General features: G+C 45.1%; 1 protein-coding gene across 1 annotated transcript; it reads right to left on the reverse strand.

Moving 5' to 3' along the window:
* Window positions 1-2383: 2383 nt before the first annotated feature.
* Window positions 2384-13860, reverse strand: thbs1b (thrombospondin 1b). Its single transcript, XM_035144030.2, has 23 exons — window positions 13671-13860; window positions 13484-13569; window positions 12761-13320; window positions 12441-12516; window positions 12167-12250; window positions 11927-12036; window positions 11466-11591; window positions 10509-10605; window positions 9494-9667; window positions 9150-9326; window positions 8879-9052; window positions 8551-8678; window positions 8304-8456; window positions 7842-8060; window positions 7599-7706; window positions 7062-7221; window positions 6820-6938; window positions 5613-5847; window positions 5280-5507; window positions 4918-5189; window positions 4713-4810; window positions 4475-4614; window positions 2384-4368 (listed from the first exon to the last, which is right to left on the reverse strand). The coding sequence occupies exons 2-23, from the start codon at window positions 13545-13547 to the stop codon at window positions 4361-4363; spliced, it is 3510 nt and encodes a 1169-aa protein (XP_034999921.1). The 5' UTR covers window positions 13548-13569; window positions 13671-13860; the 3' UTR covers window positions 2384-4360.
* Window positions 13861-14063: the final 203 nt, after the last annotated feature.

Here is a 14063-nt window from a genome sequence, read left to right on the forward strand (position 1 = left end):
TCATTATTGGAGGTGTGTGTGTGTGTGTGTGTGTGTGTGTGTGTTTTGTGTGTGTGTGTGTGTGTGTGTGGTAAGTAAGAGCTGTCATGAGTCGTGACCGGAAGGCTGCCAGTTTGAAGTCCTGGTGGTGTTGCTGGGAAAAGGATGGGCAAACAAGACACACTGGGATTACCCTAAATTGTCACCATTTCTTATATCTTCCTTTTATATCTTTTTCTGTTTTTATCCCCGGTGCATCATATTCAACGTCACAATCACACCAACAACTGAGGCGCTCTATCACCTGTGAGCCCTTGTGAGAATACAGCATGGAAATGTATAGTCGATGACGTTTCTAACACGCAACGGATGCAAAACTAAGAAGAACTAAAAGAATACAAATTTCTCGGCAGCCACACAAGTAGAGGATGCTGACGAAAATGTCACATTGGAAAGGCGAAGAGATTCAACAGCTTTGGTGATGAGGGCCGACGCTGGTGTCAATGTACAAAAAATGAAAGTTATACAACATGTCCGGCCTCATCTTGCTCTACACGTGCCATCCCTCGCCTGAGTGTTCCAGACATCTTCCTGTTTTTGTCAACACGTCTGACCTGGACAATCCTTCTGCATTCTTCATATGTGAAAGGCAAATTCCGGAAAATGTTTTTCTGGAATTTGCCTTTCACACATGAAGAAGTTCATGCCTGAAAACCTTATTCATCTCCTCAAGTCAAAACAATTTGAACTGTTGGCTGCACAACAAGTTATTTGATTATGTCAAAGTAGGATTAGTGGACATTTTTATGGGATGTTTTTCACCATTTTCAAAGAATTTTACTGGACAAAATTATGATTCATAGAATGACAAAGCACATCAAGGTTCCACCATCAATCACTGGTCAGACCTAGAAATCCATAAATATAAAAGATATCCGTTAACTGGCCTCTTTAAATATGATCTTAAAAGTGAGCTGACCTCATAAAAGAGATTTGGCTTCCTCTTACTATTTTCATCCATGTTTCCTCCTTATTTTAATTGACTAAATAGAAGAAGAAGAAGACAGTGCAATGAAATGGTCATCAAACCGATGTAGTGACTCACATCCTGACCCGCAGCCTAAAAAAGGGTCTGAGAGTAAACATGTGGGTGTTTGTAGACAGCCGGCAGAGACGTGCGAGAACTGCAGCTGGTATTAAGACGTCTGTCCGTCAGTGTTTGCCACACTTTGATAATCCCTGATAATTCATGTTCGGCTGTCATCATGAATGAGTTTATATAACTGACTTACTGGATTAAAAAAGATTCATAAATGTTTGTTTTGTCTCATATACGCAGTTCATTAAGATAACAGGATATCTCACAGGTCTTTCCTCATTGAAAAGACCTGGTGCACTTTGTGTTTTTTATTCTTTTCTATAAGAAACTAATGACAATCATGGGTTTTTTAAATAAGCAGAGATGTAACCAACAGGAGTGACTTAAACTCTGTCTGTTTGAAGACACCACGCACTGTTAGATGAGTGATTAGGGTTCATTACAGGCCCACTTGGTTCCAAGTATACACGACCAGACACCAGTCAGTCTGTCTGCTACTATAACCAGTTTGCTTGGGTTGAGTAGATTGTTTTCTCAAGGTTTTTTTCAGGTTTGACAATATGTCTCTGTAGATTTGATAGGACTTGCTAACAGGTCTGTTTACATTTAGTCTCATTTTTTAATGTAGGACAGAAAACTGTGAAATGTGAAGTCTAGAAATAAAAAGGCTGTAGCCACTGGTTTCAACTGGATCCTTTGTCCTCGGACAATTTGTGTTTCTTCCTTTTTTTTAAGGGGGCAGATTTTCAAGTTTGCAAAGAGTCAGAGGGGCATTTATTAAATCTAGTTATCGTACAGAGTATAGTTATTTGTGTTTCTGTTATTTCATCCACTACTTGGCTATTTTAGCATCTGTCCTCTGAAGCCATTATAAGCCAATGTCAAGGTTTGTGTCATCCTAATATTTGCTCTCTGTGTTGTTTAACCTTTTCGCAGAGGGTCAGTGCAGATCAGAGGTCGGGCACATCAGGCCGAGGAGCAGACATTTGTGTCACATTCCTCATGTGGCCTTCATCACAGAGACGATGTGTGTCTGTCTGCAGAGAGAAAGGCCTGAAAGTACAACTCGGCTTGTGCCTCAGGGGGAACGGAGCGATCACTTTGACTCTGAGTGTGTTCAAGTGCCGGGCGTTGTGGCTACAGTCGACCAAATCAACTCCAGTTTGAGGCCAAAAGTAAGTCTGGTGTGAGTCAATGTCTTTGTATTTCCGCATCATTTAATTGTTCCGTACACTTGATCAAACACAGATTTAAAGCTGAATAGAGAAATGGTAAAATATGACAAAAACAAAAGCATCGACAGGCTTGAATTTTCACAACTATTTATTGTCTTGAAGTATGTAACAAAATAGTCGCTATGAATAAAAACAGCATTTTTTGCTTTTTTTTTACAACTAAGAAAATGTTTCCGGACAAGCAAACTAATTGTACAAAAATAATGGTAACATTGATACACAATAACAAAATAAAAGGTAAAAACCATAAAGAACAGAACATCCTCACGTCAGTGTGCAAACCGTTTATACAGATGGACGTGCCGTTTTTGTAAGGCAGCAAATCCTGATAAATTATTTAAATAGCATTTATCTACACACGCGCGCACGCACAATCGCACACAAACACACACACATACATGTCAATCTCTCACGAACAGCTAGGACAAAACAGAGCAATAATTTATCTGCTAAGAACAGCACTGGACATACATGATAAAGCAAAATTATTTATATATAAAAAAAAAAAAGACACCTCCCATTTTCACTGGGGTAGATCGTGGGATCGGGAGCTCGGTTGCGTTCTTTTTATATATGAAATGTCGTACTATTTACAGCTCATGCTACAGTAGCACTTAGATTTGTCCGTCATGTCAAAGGAATAAGGTTGTTTCTGCTCGATCAAATTATACAACAGCAATGAGGTAATATTTGTACATCAAAGATTTTGTTTGTTTTCATCTCTCTCTCTCTGAAGAAAAGGCACACAAGTCACAAACACTTCATGCCAATGGACCAATCTGAAGAAAACCTAATTCACTCTGTGCAGCGGGAGATGATAAGACACTGACCAGATCGTGCGTTCTGCGTTTGACAGCTGACTGCACCTGATTTCAGCTTTTTATAGCGATATTGGATGATTTCTTTTTACTTTTTCAAAGTATTCAAATTTCCTTTGCTGCCTACATTGTAGGCAAGAGTCAATAAATTACACATATTTACATAATTTCAATTTGAAATCCTCAAAAATGGAGGGAGATCAATCGCTTCAGTGACCTAGAATTTAATTTGAGATAGGGAGAACTTTGGGAATTTCGGCTTTAAGTTTACTGGCTCTAGACAAATTCTTCGTAAAATGTAATCCTCTTTATTTTTTTCTTATTGGTTTAATATGGGAAGAATGTAACTTCCATCTCACCCTGAGAGTTGTTTATTCAACTAGACAAAATCAACAAAGCCCATCATATCTGTATGTTCAAAAGATACCTAACCTAAATTTTGTATTTCTCCTCTCCATAGTTCCTCTCTACAGAGCTTCTCGGGTAGATAAAACCACTTTCTTCTTCCATTCATGACCAATCTTCCACATACAGTACACGCATGAACACAAACATCTACATCATCATCTTGCCCTTATTTCTAACTTGACTCCCAAAAGTCCAATACAGCAAAGGTTGTTGCTGCCTTCCTCCTTTTGAGTCCTCAAAAGTTGAACCATTCAGAATCTACATCCGGGCAGATCTGGTAAAGCAAAAGGGAATATTTCATCAGTCTCTTTTTTTTCTTTGGGATGTCCATCCAGAGGGTAAAGCAGAAAGGCACACAGGTTGGTAAAGTGAGCTAGAACGACGGAGAGATGTGAAGGCTTGGAAGTGCATAGTTGTCTATGGGGAAGCTGCTCCCGCAAAGAGATGAATGAGATCTTTCAGAGAGCAAGGAGGCAGGCAGAGCTGGGATAGAAAGGTGTTGGTGTCCTACTGGCAGAGCTAGAGGGGTTTTGCTTTCTCCCCTCCCCCTCACCCCAGCTCTCCCTGCGCTCGTGGATGCTAAGGGTGGAGGAGAAGGGGCTCTCTGATCCTCAACTGGCAGTCAGCCGGTTGGTGCTCTGCCCGAACCAGCTTCAAGTTACCCTGAGGCTGACCACATGCCCTCCGCCCCGTCCGAGTGTGCGTGCCGCTGAAGAAAGAGTCGCGGAAATAGATCGGTCCCTGGACTTTGCATCAGAATACATAAGTTCATACTTTATACAAAAAAAGGTGCATTCCTCAGAACTTCCTGCGCCACCCATTTATGCATCTGTTGAAAGAGAGAGAGACACACAACATAAGGAGTTGGATACAGTCATGTAAGGGATGTTGATTTTAGGACTAGGAATTAAACTTAAATTTAAATAGATCCTTACCTCTGCAATTATACTTGAGGTCTGAAAAGTATACCATCTCTTGTGAGAAGACAAAAAGACCTAGCCTGCCACCTGCGTATGTCTTGTCATAGATGCTGCCGGTATCTGCCATGATCTTTTTGCCCTCGTACATCACAACTCTGTTGGAAAAATGGAAAGGTTCAAGTTTGGATTTCAACATCAAAACCCATAAGACACGTAATACTTCTCTGTGGACTATTAAATATAATGTACCCACCTAATATGTCCTGTTCTCGGTCTGTGGATCAGATGCCATCTGTAGGCAGTGAAGTCTTTCCATCCAACATGCTTTGGGTCATGCCAGAGAGTGCGGACCTGAAGCAAATAACACAGGGAAATAACAGTCATCGGGTTATCTTTTCACACATCCCTGATATCAGAGAAAAATCATTGACCGGGAGATGGGACCCCCTTTGTCTTACCTGTCCCGTGGTATTCCCGGTGTGCCAGAGGGCATTTCTGAGGTGCTCTCCAGGACCAGTGGTGGAATTTACCACTTTAATGGAAAGGCCAGAATACCCCTGGGCCTTGGTGGGTTTATTTGACCAGTAGGTCTGCGTAATCTGCTTCCACATCACCACGTAGAACCTGGAACTGGACTGGTAGCCAAACACAAAGCCGGCATAATCATCATCCCTCTCTGTGTTGATGAAGAAAGTCCCACTGAAGTCCACTGCATTAAACTCGTGGTACCCTGACGAAGAAGAACAACCAAGTTAGGGGACTGTAAACAAACCCCTGGAAAATGATGTACACTGTGTTGACAATCACACGTCTCCCTCACCAACAGCAAGGCCAGGGTCACAGTTGACAGTCTGGACGAGCTCTTTGCCCTGATGCCGTACGACCCAATTAGGATCAATCTGGGAGGTGCCTTTGGGGTCCAGAGGAACCATCTGGAACTGGCGGAAGTCTGTCTCACTAATGCCAAAGTTTTCGGGACACACGTCATAGATGTCCGGCACGTTGTCTTGGTCAAAGTCATCTTTGCAAGCATCTCCACGGCCATCACCTGAAAAAAGTTAAATAATCATTAGTTATGAAGACCTATATATTCTATGTTTTAACATATTGCTGCCTAAGAAATGTTAAAGACAACCTGTGTCCTTTTGCTCACCATCAGTGTCCAGCTGGTCAGGGTTGAAGGCCAGTCTGCAGTTGTCCTTATCGTCAGGGATGCCATCATTGTCGTCATCATGGTCACAGGCGTCTCCCTTGCCGTCCTTGTCGTGGTCAGCCTGATTGGCATTGGGGATGTACGGGCAGTTGTCCAGATTGTTCTGATGTCCGTCCTCATCAATGTCCTGGTTGCTGTCACACTTGTCTCCCACGCGGTCGTCATCTGAATCCACCTGCAATGTTTTGGCATTAGTTATGACTTAATGTATAGCTTAAGGGGACTGGGAAGTATTAGCATGCTAAAATTAGTGATTACATTCCAACATGTGCTTTTCCTTCCATCAAAGTTTCCTGCAGCCCTCTTTCTGTCATTCCGCCTCCCCTGCTTTCATTAAGAACTTTCCTTAGGGTCCAATCACTCTCTGCTTCCATAAAGCTGCCACGCTCAATTTGTCTAAGCTCTGTCGGCAGTTTTTATCTACTGACATTCAAACGTCACTCTTCGGGACCCTGTCTCGCTTTCCCGACTCCAATTTGCTTGTTGAGTACCAGCATCTGCAGCGAAAGGTAAAGTCATGCAAGCCCTAACTGTCGAACATCTGCTGTTGAAGATCTCATTAAGACAATAACCTTTGAGGAGGGCCTGTTTATGTAGTTTTGTACTCTGTAAAAGCAGAAAACTTTGCTGTGCCCATGTCTTGACTTGTCTCCGTCGGCCTTAATTGCAATGTGAAATTCTCTCAGTGTGGACTTGGACGCTCCCCAGTTTCCCCCCCATCCTTCTGCGTTTTTGTTGTTGAACACATTCCTATTTCTCAGTGTAGCATGGCACAGGTGGACTGAGCAGGGCCGCGGTGCACCGACAGAGCGTGGACACAGCCCAGGGCCATTCCTCAGTAATATCCAGTCTAGGGCCTCTTCCTTCACATTAGCCAGATAACGTCATTGGGCCATTGAAAGGACCCCTAGCCCCCCACCACGCCTTATTTAACTGATGTGCCCTTGAGCTGCACACAGGATTTACTCCACCTTTACATGGCGTGATAAAAGCTTAGACAGCTAATCACTGAGGCTCTCTCTCAACTGAGAGAGAGATATATGCTGAGCTATAGAGAACGGCAGGGAGATGAATGTGGAGTATTGTTGGTTGGTGAAGTGGAAGGAAATGGGGAAGGGGCGGTGTGTATATGTGAGCGTCCACACACCTGATCAGGATTATGTTCCAGAGGGCAGTTATCGCACATGTCTCCAACTCCGTCCAGATCTGTGTCTCTTTGGTCCACGTTGTACACACGCGGACAGTTATCCTTCTCATTTAATATACCTAGGGAGTAGATGGAAACATTTAGGAACAAATATGAAAAGCCAATTCAGAAGTTTAAAATACATTTCTTAAAAAAAGCACAACGATGTGGACGTCCCGATGAATTGAGTTTCCAGTTCTCACCATCTCCGTCGATGTCCACAGCGCAGGCATCTCCCTCTCCATTGTTGTCTGTGTCTGTCTGGTCTGGATTACTGTTGTATGGGCAGTTGTCACAGCGGTCACCCACGTCATCACGGTCATAATCATACTGCCTGGGGTTGAAGATGAATGGACAGTTGTCCTGTTTCAAAAAGGGAAAGAAAGAGAAACACTTGTCATTTGCTGTTTTAGTGTGAGCGGATCTATTTACAGGGACGGAGTGTTGCAGAATGAAAGGCTGCTTTTATTTTTAGGCCCTGTCCCACATCTAATGTTGGGCTCAGCAAACACACAGTGCAGCTCCTTCAGAGCGGTGCCTCGGTGTTGGAATTCAATGGAATTTGAGGTTTTGGCTCGGGCACGGGGGAGAAACATTTGCTTTCCTGCGGAGCCTCCACTCCCCTTCCCCCCTCTCCACCTGCCCTTTTATTAGACAGTATGAATGATGAATGCAAAAAAATCCCACACACACAGTCCCTTGTTCATTGTCGAGGCCACATCTGGAGAGGTTTCACTCACCCTATCGTCAGGAATGCCATCATTGTCATCATCACTGTCACAAGCATCTCCAATGCCGTCCTTATCGTAATCTTCCTGCCCAGAGTTGGGGAGGTTGGGGCAGTTGTCCTGAATAACAGACAATGTGGTCAGACCCTCAGAGTTTATCACAAACATACATGTAACTTTAACTCTGCAAAAACGTACACTCACAAGTATAAGTCGTGATCATTGTTAAGCCTTATCGCTTCATCGTGACCTCACCTTTTTGCAGTGGTAGGTGGCATTCTCCACACAAACCAAGTCAGCGTTGGGCCATCCATCGAGATCCGTGTCCTCTCCACAGATATGGCCGTTGCCAGCGTAACCGGGCCTGCACTCGCAGCGGTACATGGGATCGGCGAAGTGTCCGAGGTAGTTGCAGCGGGCGTTTTTGTTGCAGTCGTGGCTTCCATCGAGGCAGGGATTACGGGGTGTGCACACCTGTAGGAGAGACGCATAGTTGGAACAATCGGCTCAAATCACACTGGCTTTGCATAGTCCAAATTCATAGCATTCTGTTCTCATAAAGGCAGGCATTCATCACAGTCAGTGAGCCTGGTCCTGCGCTGAAGCGATGCAAGTTATACCTCACACAACCCTTCTTGTTATCAGTTTTTATTTATCGTACAATTCATCAACTTGTATCTCTTCCTGTCAGAGCTTTTGCCCCAAGACTGTACTTGCCTGTTTGTGAGCCACAGCGTGCTCCACACTTCTGCCAAAGGGCTGGGGTCCTGTGTAGCGAGGGGGACAGGGCAGGCAGTTGTAGCCTGGTTCTGTATTCTCACAGCGATGGACGCCGTTGAACTCAAAGCAAGCGTCTGGCACCTCTTTGCACTGTTTTTTCGGATAAAAAGAAAATGTGTGAACACTAAGGTAGACACTTGTTAGTCTCTACATGTTTGTATCTCAACGTCTAATTCATTTTTACCTCGTCGACATCTTTGCACTTGATACCGTTGCCGCTGTAACCACCTGGACACTTGCCACATTTCCAGGAACCATCAGTTAAACTGGTGCATTTTGCTCCAGCAAAGCAGGGGTTGGATAGACACCCATCTAAAAACCAACAACGCTGGTTTATTATCAATACATCATCTGCTCTGTATCATTCACATGTAACCTTTTTTTAAATCAGGTAAATCCCATTTAACTTATGACCTTGTTGTGAAAGGAAATCTAAATAATGTAGTGTATTAGTGCTCAGTAAAGAACACAGGATAGAAGTACAGCCATATGTAACATGTCGAAGCTCTCACCGACGGGGCAGGATTTCTTGTTGCATATCTGGTTGCCTTTGGCTTCACCAAGACACTCTTTGCCATCGTATTTTGGTTCAGGGTCATTGCACAGGCGTTTACGATTCTGGACACCACCTCCACAGGTAAGACTGCATGTGTCCCACGGTGACCACGGCCCCCAGTTGCCATTGACTGCAGGAGATGAGAAGAAATCATGATTAATTCCTACCCGCGCTGTACAGAACACATAAATACAACCAGGCATTGAATATCAGATGGTTGGACTTACTGGGGCACGGAGCCATCTGACATTTCTCTGTTTGTCGGCCCTCTCCCACGCAGTCCTTGCCTCCAAGCTGAGGGTTGGGGGAGTTGCAGAGGCGGATGTGGGTGATGACACCAGAACCACAGGTGACGGAGCAGGAAGACCAGGGTGACCAGTGGCTCCAGCCGCCGTCCTGCTTGACTGAAGGCCACAAAGAAAGGTCAGAGGTCAGCTATCAGGCAAACAAATCGTTTGCACCCACACAGGTCACACAGATGATGACGGGCTATAAAAACACTCAGGCTGGCTGTTTCTCAGGATCCACTGATTTGTTTGTGTGTGGTTTAGGGTTTGTTGTGTTAACTCACAGCGTTTGTCACACTCCTGGAGGTAGCAGTCGCGGGTCTGCACTGAGGTGCCCTCACAGTTGTTATTGATACGGTCGCAGGAGCGCCCACGCTGCTGGATGCCCCGCCCACATGACACGGAACAATGGGTCCATTCAGACCACGGCGACCAGCCGTCCTCTGCATAGTCACTCGCTGAGTAGGAGGGAGAGAATATGAGTGAGAGGGGAAGAGGGAGACAATAAAAGAGCTATTCCAGGGAGGCGGCACCCCCTCGCAAACACCCCCAAGCCTAAATGAGGAGAGAAAGCTCTAAAAGCAGAGGACTAATAGTGAGGATTTAGAGAGGGAGGGCACAGACTAACACACTGAGAGAAGCCGGGGAAACAGAAAGAGCCACTGTCCCTGCGATACACAGGGATGCCCCATCGACTTGTGTTTTCCTGAAGAGGAAACAGATTTGCTCTGGGTATGTAATGACTTCAACAAGTGTCTGAGGTCAGGATGAATGTGGCTGCCCTTGTTTATTTAGGTTTAAGGGAGGCACTGCAGCCAAGTTTGCATAGGTATGAAGAACATGTCCCTTTTCCTCATGTAGAGGATGGGCTCCACTAAACAGCCGAGCAATTTTCCATCCCGCTTTAACCAATTTAGCAAATTGCGGCCATTTCAACTTGAAGATTCAAAGATGCTTGGGAGCACAAAGCGCCCGTGTTCCCAACACATAAGCACCCTTTCATTTACTCGGATGTTAGTGCAGTTAAATCATCTCTAAAATTGACATGTTTTCTCTTGGATATAAACCTGAACATCAAGGGAAATATTTGTGGCTTTTTTTTGTTTTATATGGCAAATAACCCAGAAGCGGCTCGCGCAGTGAATGGGGCAGTGTCTGAATGATCTGTCTGTTCGTTCAGACGTATACACTCTATCCTACAGGGAACATTTATGTAGGTTTACATAACTGAAATAACAGCATACCTTCCTATAAGTGTGCAGATTTTAACTGGGGGCTGTAGAGAGCAGAAATGCTTACGTGTTCCACAGCGGGGGCAGCACTCTCCATCAGGAACAGTAGCGTTGCCGCAGGGGATCAGGGGGCACGAGATCTTGCGGCAAACAGTCGCAGAGTTCTGCACAAACAGGGAGATAAAATTCATTGTTAGACATGAGCTCAAATATATGGATGTGAGGCCTTTTTCTTCCAAATTCTGTTCAGGTGCTGCGAGAGCAATATCCGCACATATCCGTGCAACCAACTCGTTAAATCCTCTGCTTTTTAGTTTTTCTGGCACGGTATATCAGTGGAAACTCAGATGTTGAGCAGAGTACTGGCTGAGGATGGAGACCCCAGCAGACAACCAACTGCCCACTGGCTCAGGGGAGGGTGGGGACGAAGCCAGAGTCTTAATAATGGAAGTCAGATTCACTGTGAAGCCAAACTGGGAACTGAGCCCGAAACAAGTAAGATCAGCTCACCAGTGCAACCTGTGTGGGTGCACTGTGAATGACTCTGGGAACTGACTCTGACTATGCAAGGTAATGTTCCTAGATACTCCTCTACATATAAATCACTATATAGTGAAGTAGAAGAAGAAACCAGGAAGAAAGGCTCATCCGTGAAACGCTCGGATCCTCCACGCCAGGTATTTTGCACTTGAATCTGTCTCGTCTTTCCAATTGTCAGAGCCAAGGTCTCGTTGTTAATTACCTGCAATGCATCACTTTAAGTGTGGTTAAGTACCTCTAGGCCACACTTGAGATTAACTCCTGACAACAGACCTCTCATTACCGCAGTTAAGGCTGCTGGTCTCCTGCCAGACCGTCACACTACTCATTACTGACCAGATCAGTCGAGTGGTGTCAAGTATGTGTGTGTATGTCTGCATGCACAGACAAGTCCGAGAACAAGAGTTCATCCCCGCACACGTGTGCTGAAGCACCTCAGGCACAATATAGCCAAGCTGGTAGAAGCGCACTCTGGAGACCTCACCTGACAAGTGCACTCTGTGCAGTCGTCGACGGTCCACTCGTCTTTGTTCTTGTGCACGATGCCGTTGTGGATGCAGACGCCGCTGTGAATGTCGATGCGGGTTTTAATCAGCTTGTTTTCATCCGTCTGGGGAGTGAGAGGTCAGGGAGAAACACACAGGAAACACGGATATTGTTAGATGAGGTTTTTTCTTGCGGGGATCATACCAAAATATAATAGATGGTACAATCTTGTAAAAAATATTGTATTTACATTTCCTTAGCTGAACATACAGAGTATCTAACATTACTTTGCTGGTACATTACACACACACAACACAGACACTCAGACAGACACTCAGACAGACAGACACTCAGACAGACAGACAGACAGACAGACAGACAGACAGACACAGACACCACACAGACACTCAGACAGACAGACAGACAGACAGACAGACAGACAACGGGTTTCCTTCTCACCAGCTGTCGGAGCTCATTGGACAGCTCCTTCACCACCACACCGAGACTCTTCAGCTCCTTGAACATGCTGACCAAGTCGTCACAGGAGAAGCCACAGACCATCTGCAGGTCTTCACAGGGAGGAACGTCATTAGTTATTGACACAGAAACTTTTTATTACTCTCGTTCTATTCTTGTCAGTCCTCACAGATCTTCTGACTGATTAACAGACGTGAGCTGGTGACGTGCAGCTGTGTTTACCTTTGGTCTTATGTCCAGTGTACTCTGTTCTTATGGCTGAGGAACCATTCAGGTTCTCCAGGGTCATGGTGTCGGATGTCAATGCTGAAAGAGAAATCGTTCCATAAATCAAATCACATATCTACACATTCATCTTTAAGGTTGATTTATTAATAATGAACATGTATTAAGAACGTGCATTAAGAAATCAGCAGGCAGGTTAAGCTTTTACACATTTCTATGATACAATCTTGCTAAGACTTGTTCTCAGGTGATCGTGGTTTTGATTACTCACAGTTCTGGCATCCTTTGTTGCGGAGGATGGCATCGAGAGTTGTTCCAAACACAAAGCGCACATTTTGTAGGACCCCCTGCAAGCATCGATGTTCAAGTTTAAACTTTAACTCGGTGCAACATTGAATAAAAACATGCCATCATCGCAGAACTCTGAAAGCAATTGGATTAATCATCAATTCCATCCGTGCCATGTGAGCGCTTTTACGCACAGTTGCGCATTAACCATAACAGTGACTAATTTTCTTAGCTGATCTTAATTTCTCAAATCTGATCTGTTCAAACTACATCGTCTCCAGTCCGCTTTGCCCGGTCTCTCACCATGAACCTGTCCTTCACCGCTCCCTTCCCAATCCGGAGCTGCGCGGTGAGCGGAGTGTCCTGCGTCAGGATGCTCTGGATGGGGGCATCCAGCTCCGCGGTGTTCACCTCCTCGCATCCCGCGTACAGCACCGCCCGGTCCTCCTGCACTAACAGGGTGATGTTCTTCCAGTGACCCGTGGCCAGATCCACGTCCTCGATGGACACCACCTGCTGCTTGTTCTCGGTGGAGAAAACTATGTCCAAGGTGTTCGCTTTGCCGTTGGAGACGATCTCGAACACGGGTCCGGAGCCGTCCTGCTTCTCCACGGTGAGGAGGCTCCCCCGGGTCCGCTTGAACTGCTTGAAGTTGAGCAGCAGGAGGAATCCTCTCTCGGCGTGGATGGAGTCGATGAGGTCCCTAAAGGCGCTCTCGGGGACCGGGGGGATCAGGTCCGGGTTGAGGATCTTGTAGGCGGGGCTGTACGGGTCGTCTCCTTTCACCAGGGTGACCCCGTGGTTCTTCTTGGGGACTTGGATGAGATCGAACAAGTCGTGCACGCTATTGTCGTCTCTGCTCTCTGGGGGTGAATAAGAAGAAGCAGGGGTTAGTCTCTGTGTCTGTGGCTCTGCACTGGAGCTTTTCACCTTCAATGCTTTTTTAAAACGCACTCCATCTTTTTGCATTTATCACAAAGACAAATTTCCCTTTTTTAAAGTTTCAAAAACTTGCCCCAAACTCACCTGCGACTCTCGCAGCCTCGCAGCTCCAAACCATCAACAACAAAAATATCCCTGTGAGCTTCATGGTGCAACACCAAACCTGCAGCCTGTCACAAATAACACACACATGCAGCAGGTTCAAGGATCATTCAAGTTAAAGTCGATCATTCGTGCAGCTGCAGAAATCACAAGAATATCCTCAACTCACCTGCTTGAAGAAAGCAGCAGCGCCACAGTGATTAAAATCCCACAGGAGTGTGTTAGAAATCCAGAAAAGAGATTGAATTTACGCAGGATTAACTAAAAAATTAAAATAAAATTCCTCAGGGAAAAGAAGAGAAATAATAAAAAAAAAATTCTTGATGTTAAAAACTTGTTCTCGTTGCTGTCGTCCGCTAAGAAACTCCCTTTTTAAGCCGAGGCAGGACAAAGTGCTATTTAAATAGTTTGATGCCATTCCTGAGAAGTGGCCTCGTCCAATCAGGGTGAGGGTGAGAAAAAGGGACGAGCTTATCCTCTTAGAGAGAGGGGGAGAGAGAGAGAGGCTTGTTTCCACTGAGGGACCAACATCACTTTGTTGCGCTCAGACTTTTAATGGAGC

This window comes from Hippoglossus stenolepis, chromosome 20 (genome assembly GCF_022539355.2).
Source record: "Hippoglossus stenolepis isolate QCI-W04-F060 chromosome 20, HSTE1.2, whole genome shotgun sequence".
In the NCBI taxonomy this organism is placed as follows: domain Eukaryota; kingdom Metazoa; phylum Chordata; class Actinopteri; order Pleuronectiformes; family Pleuronectidae; genus Hippoglossus; species Hippoglossus stenolepis.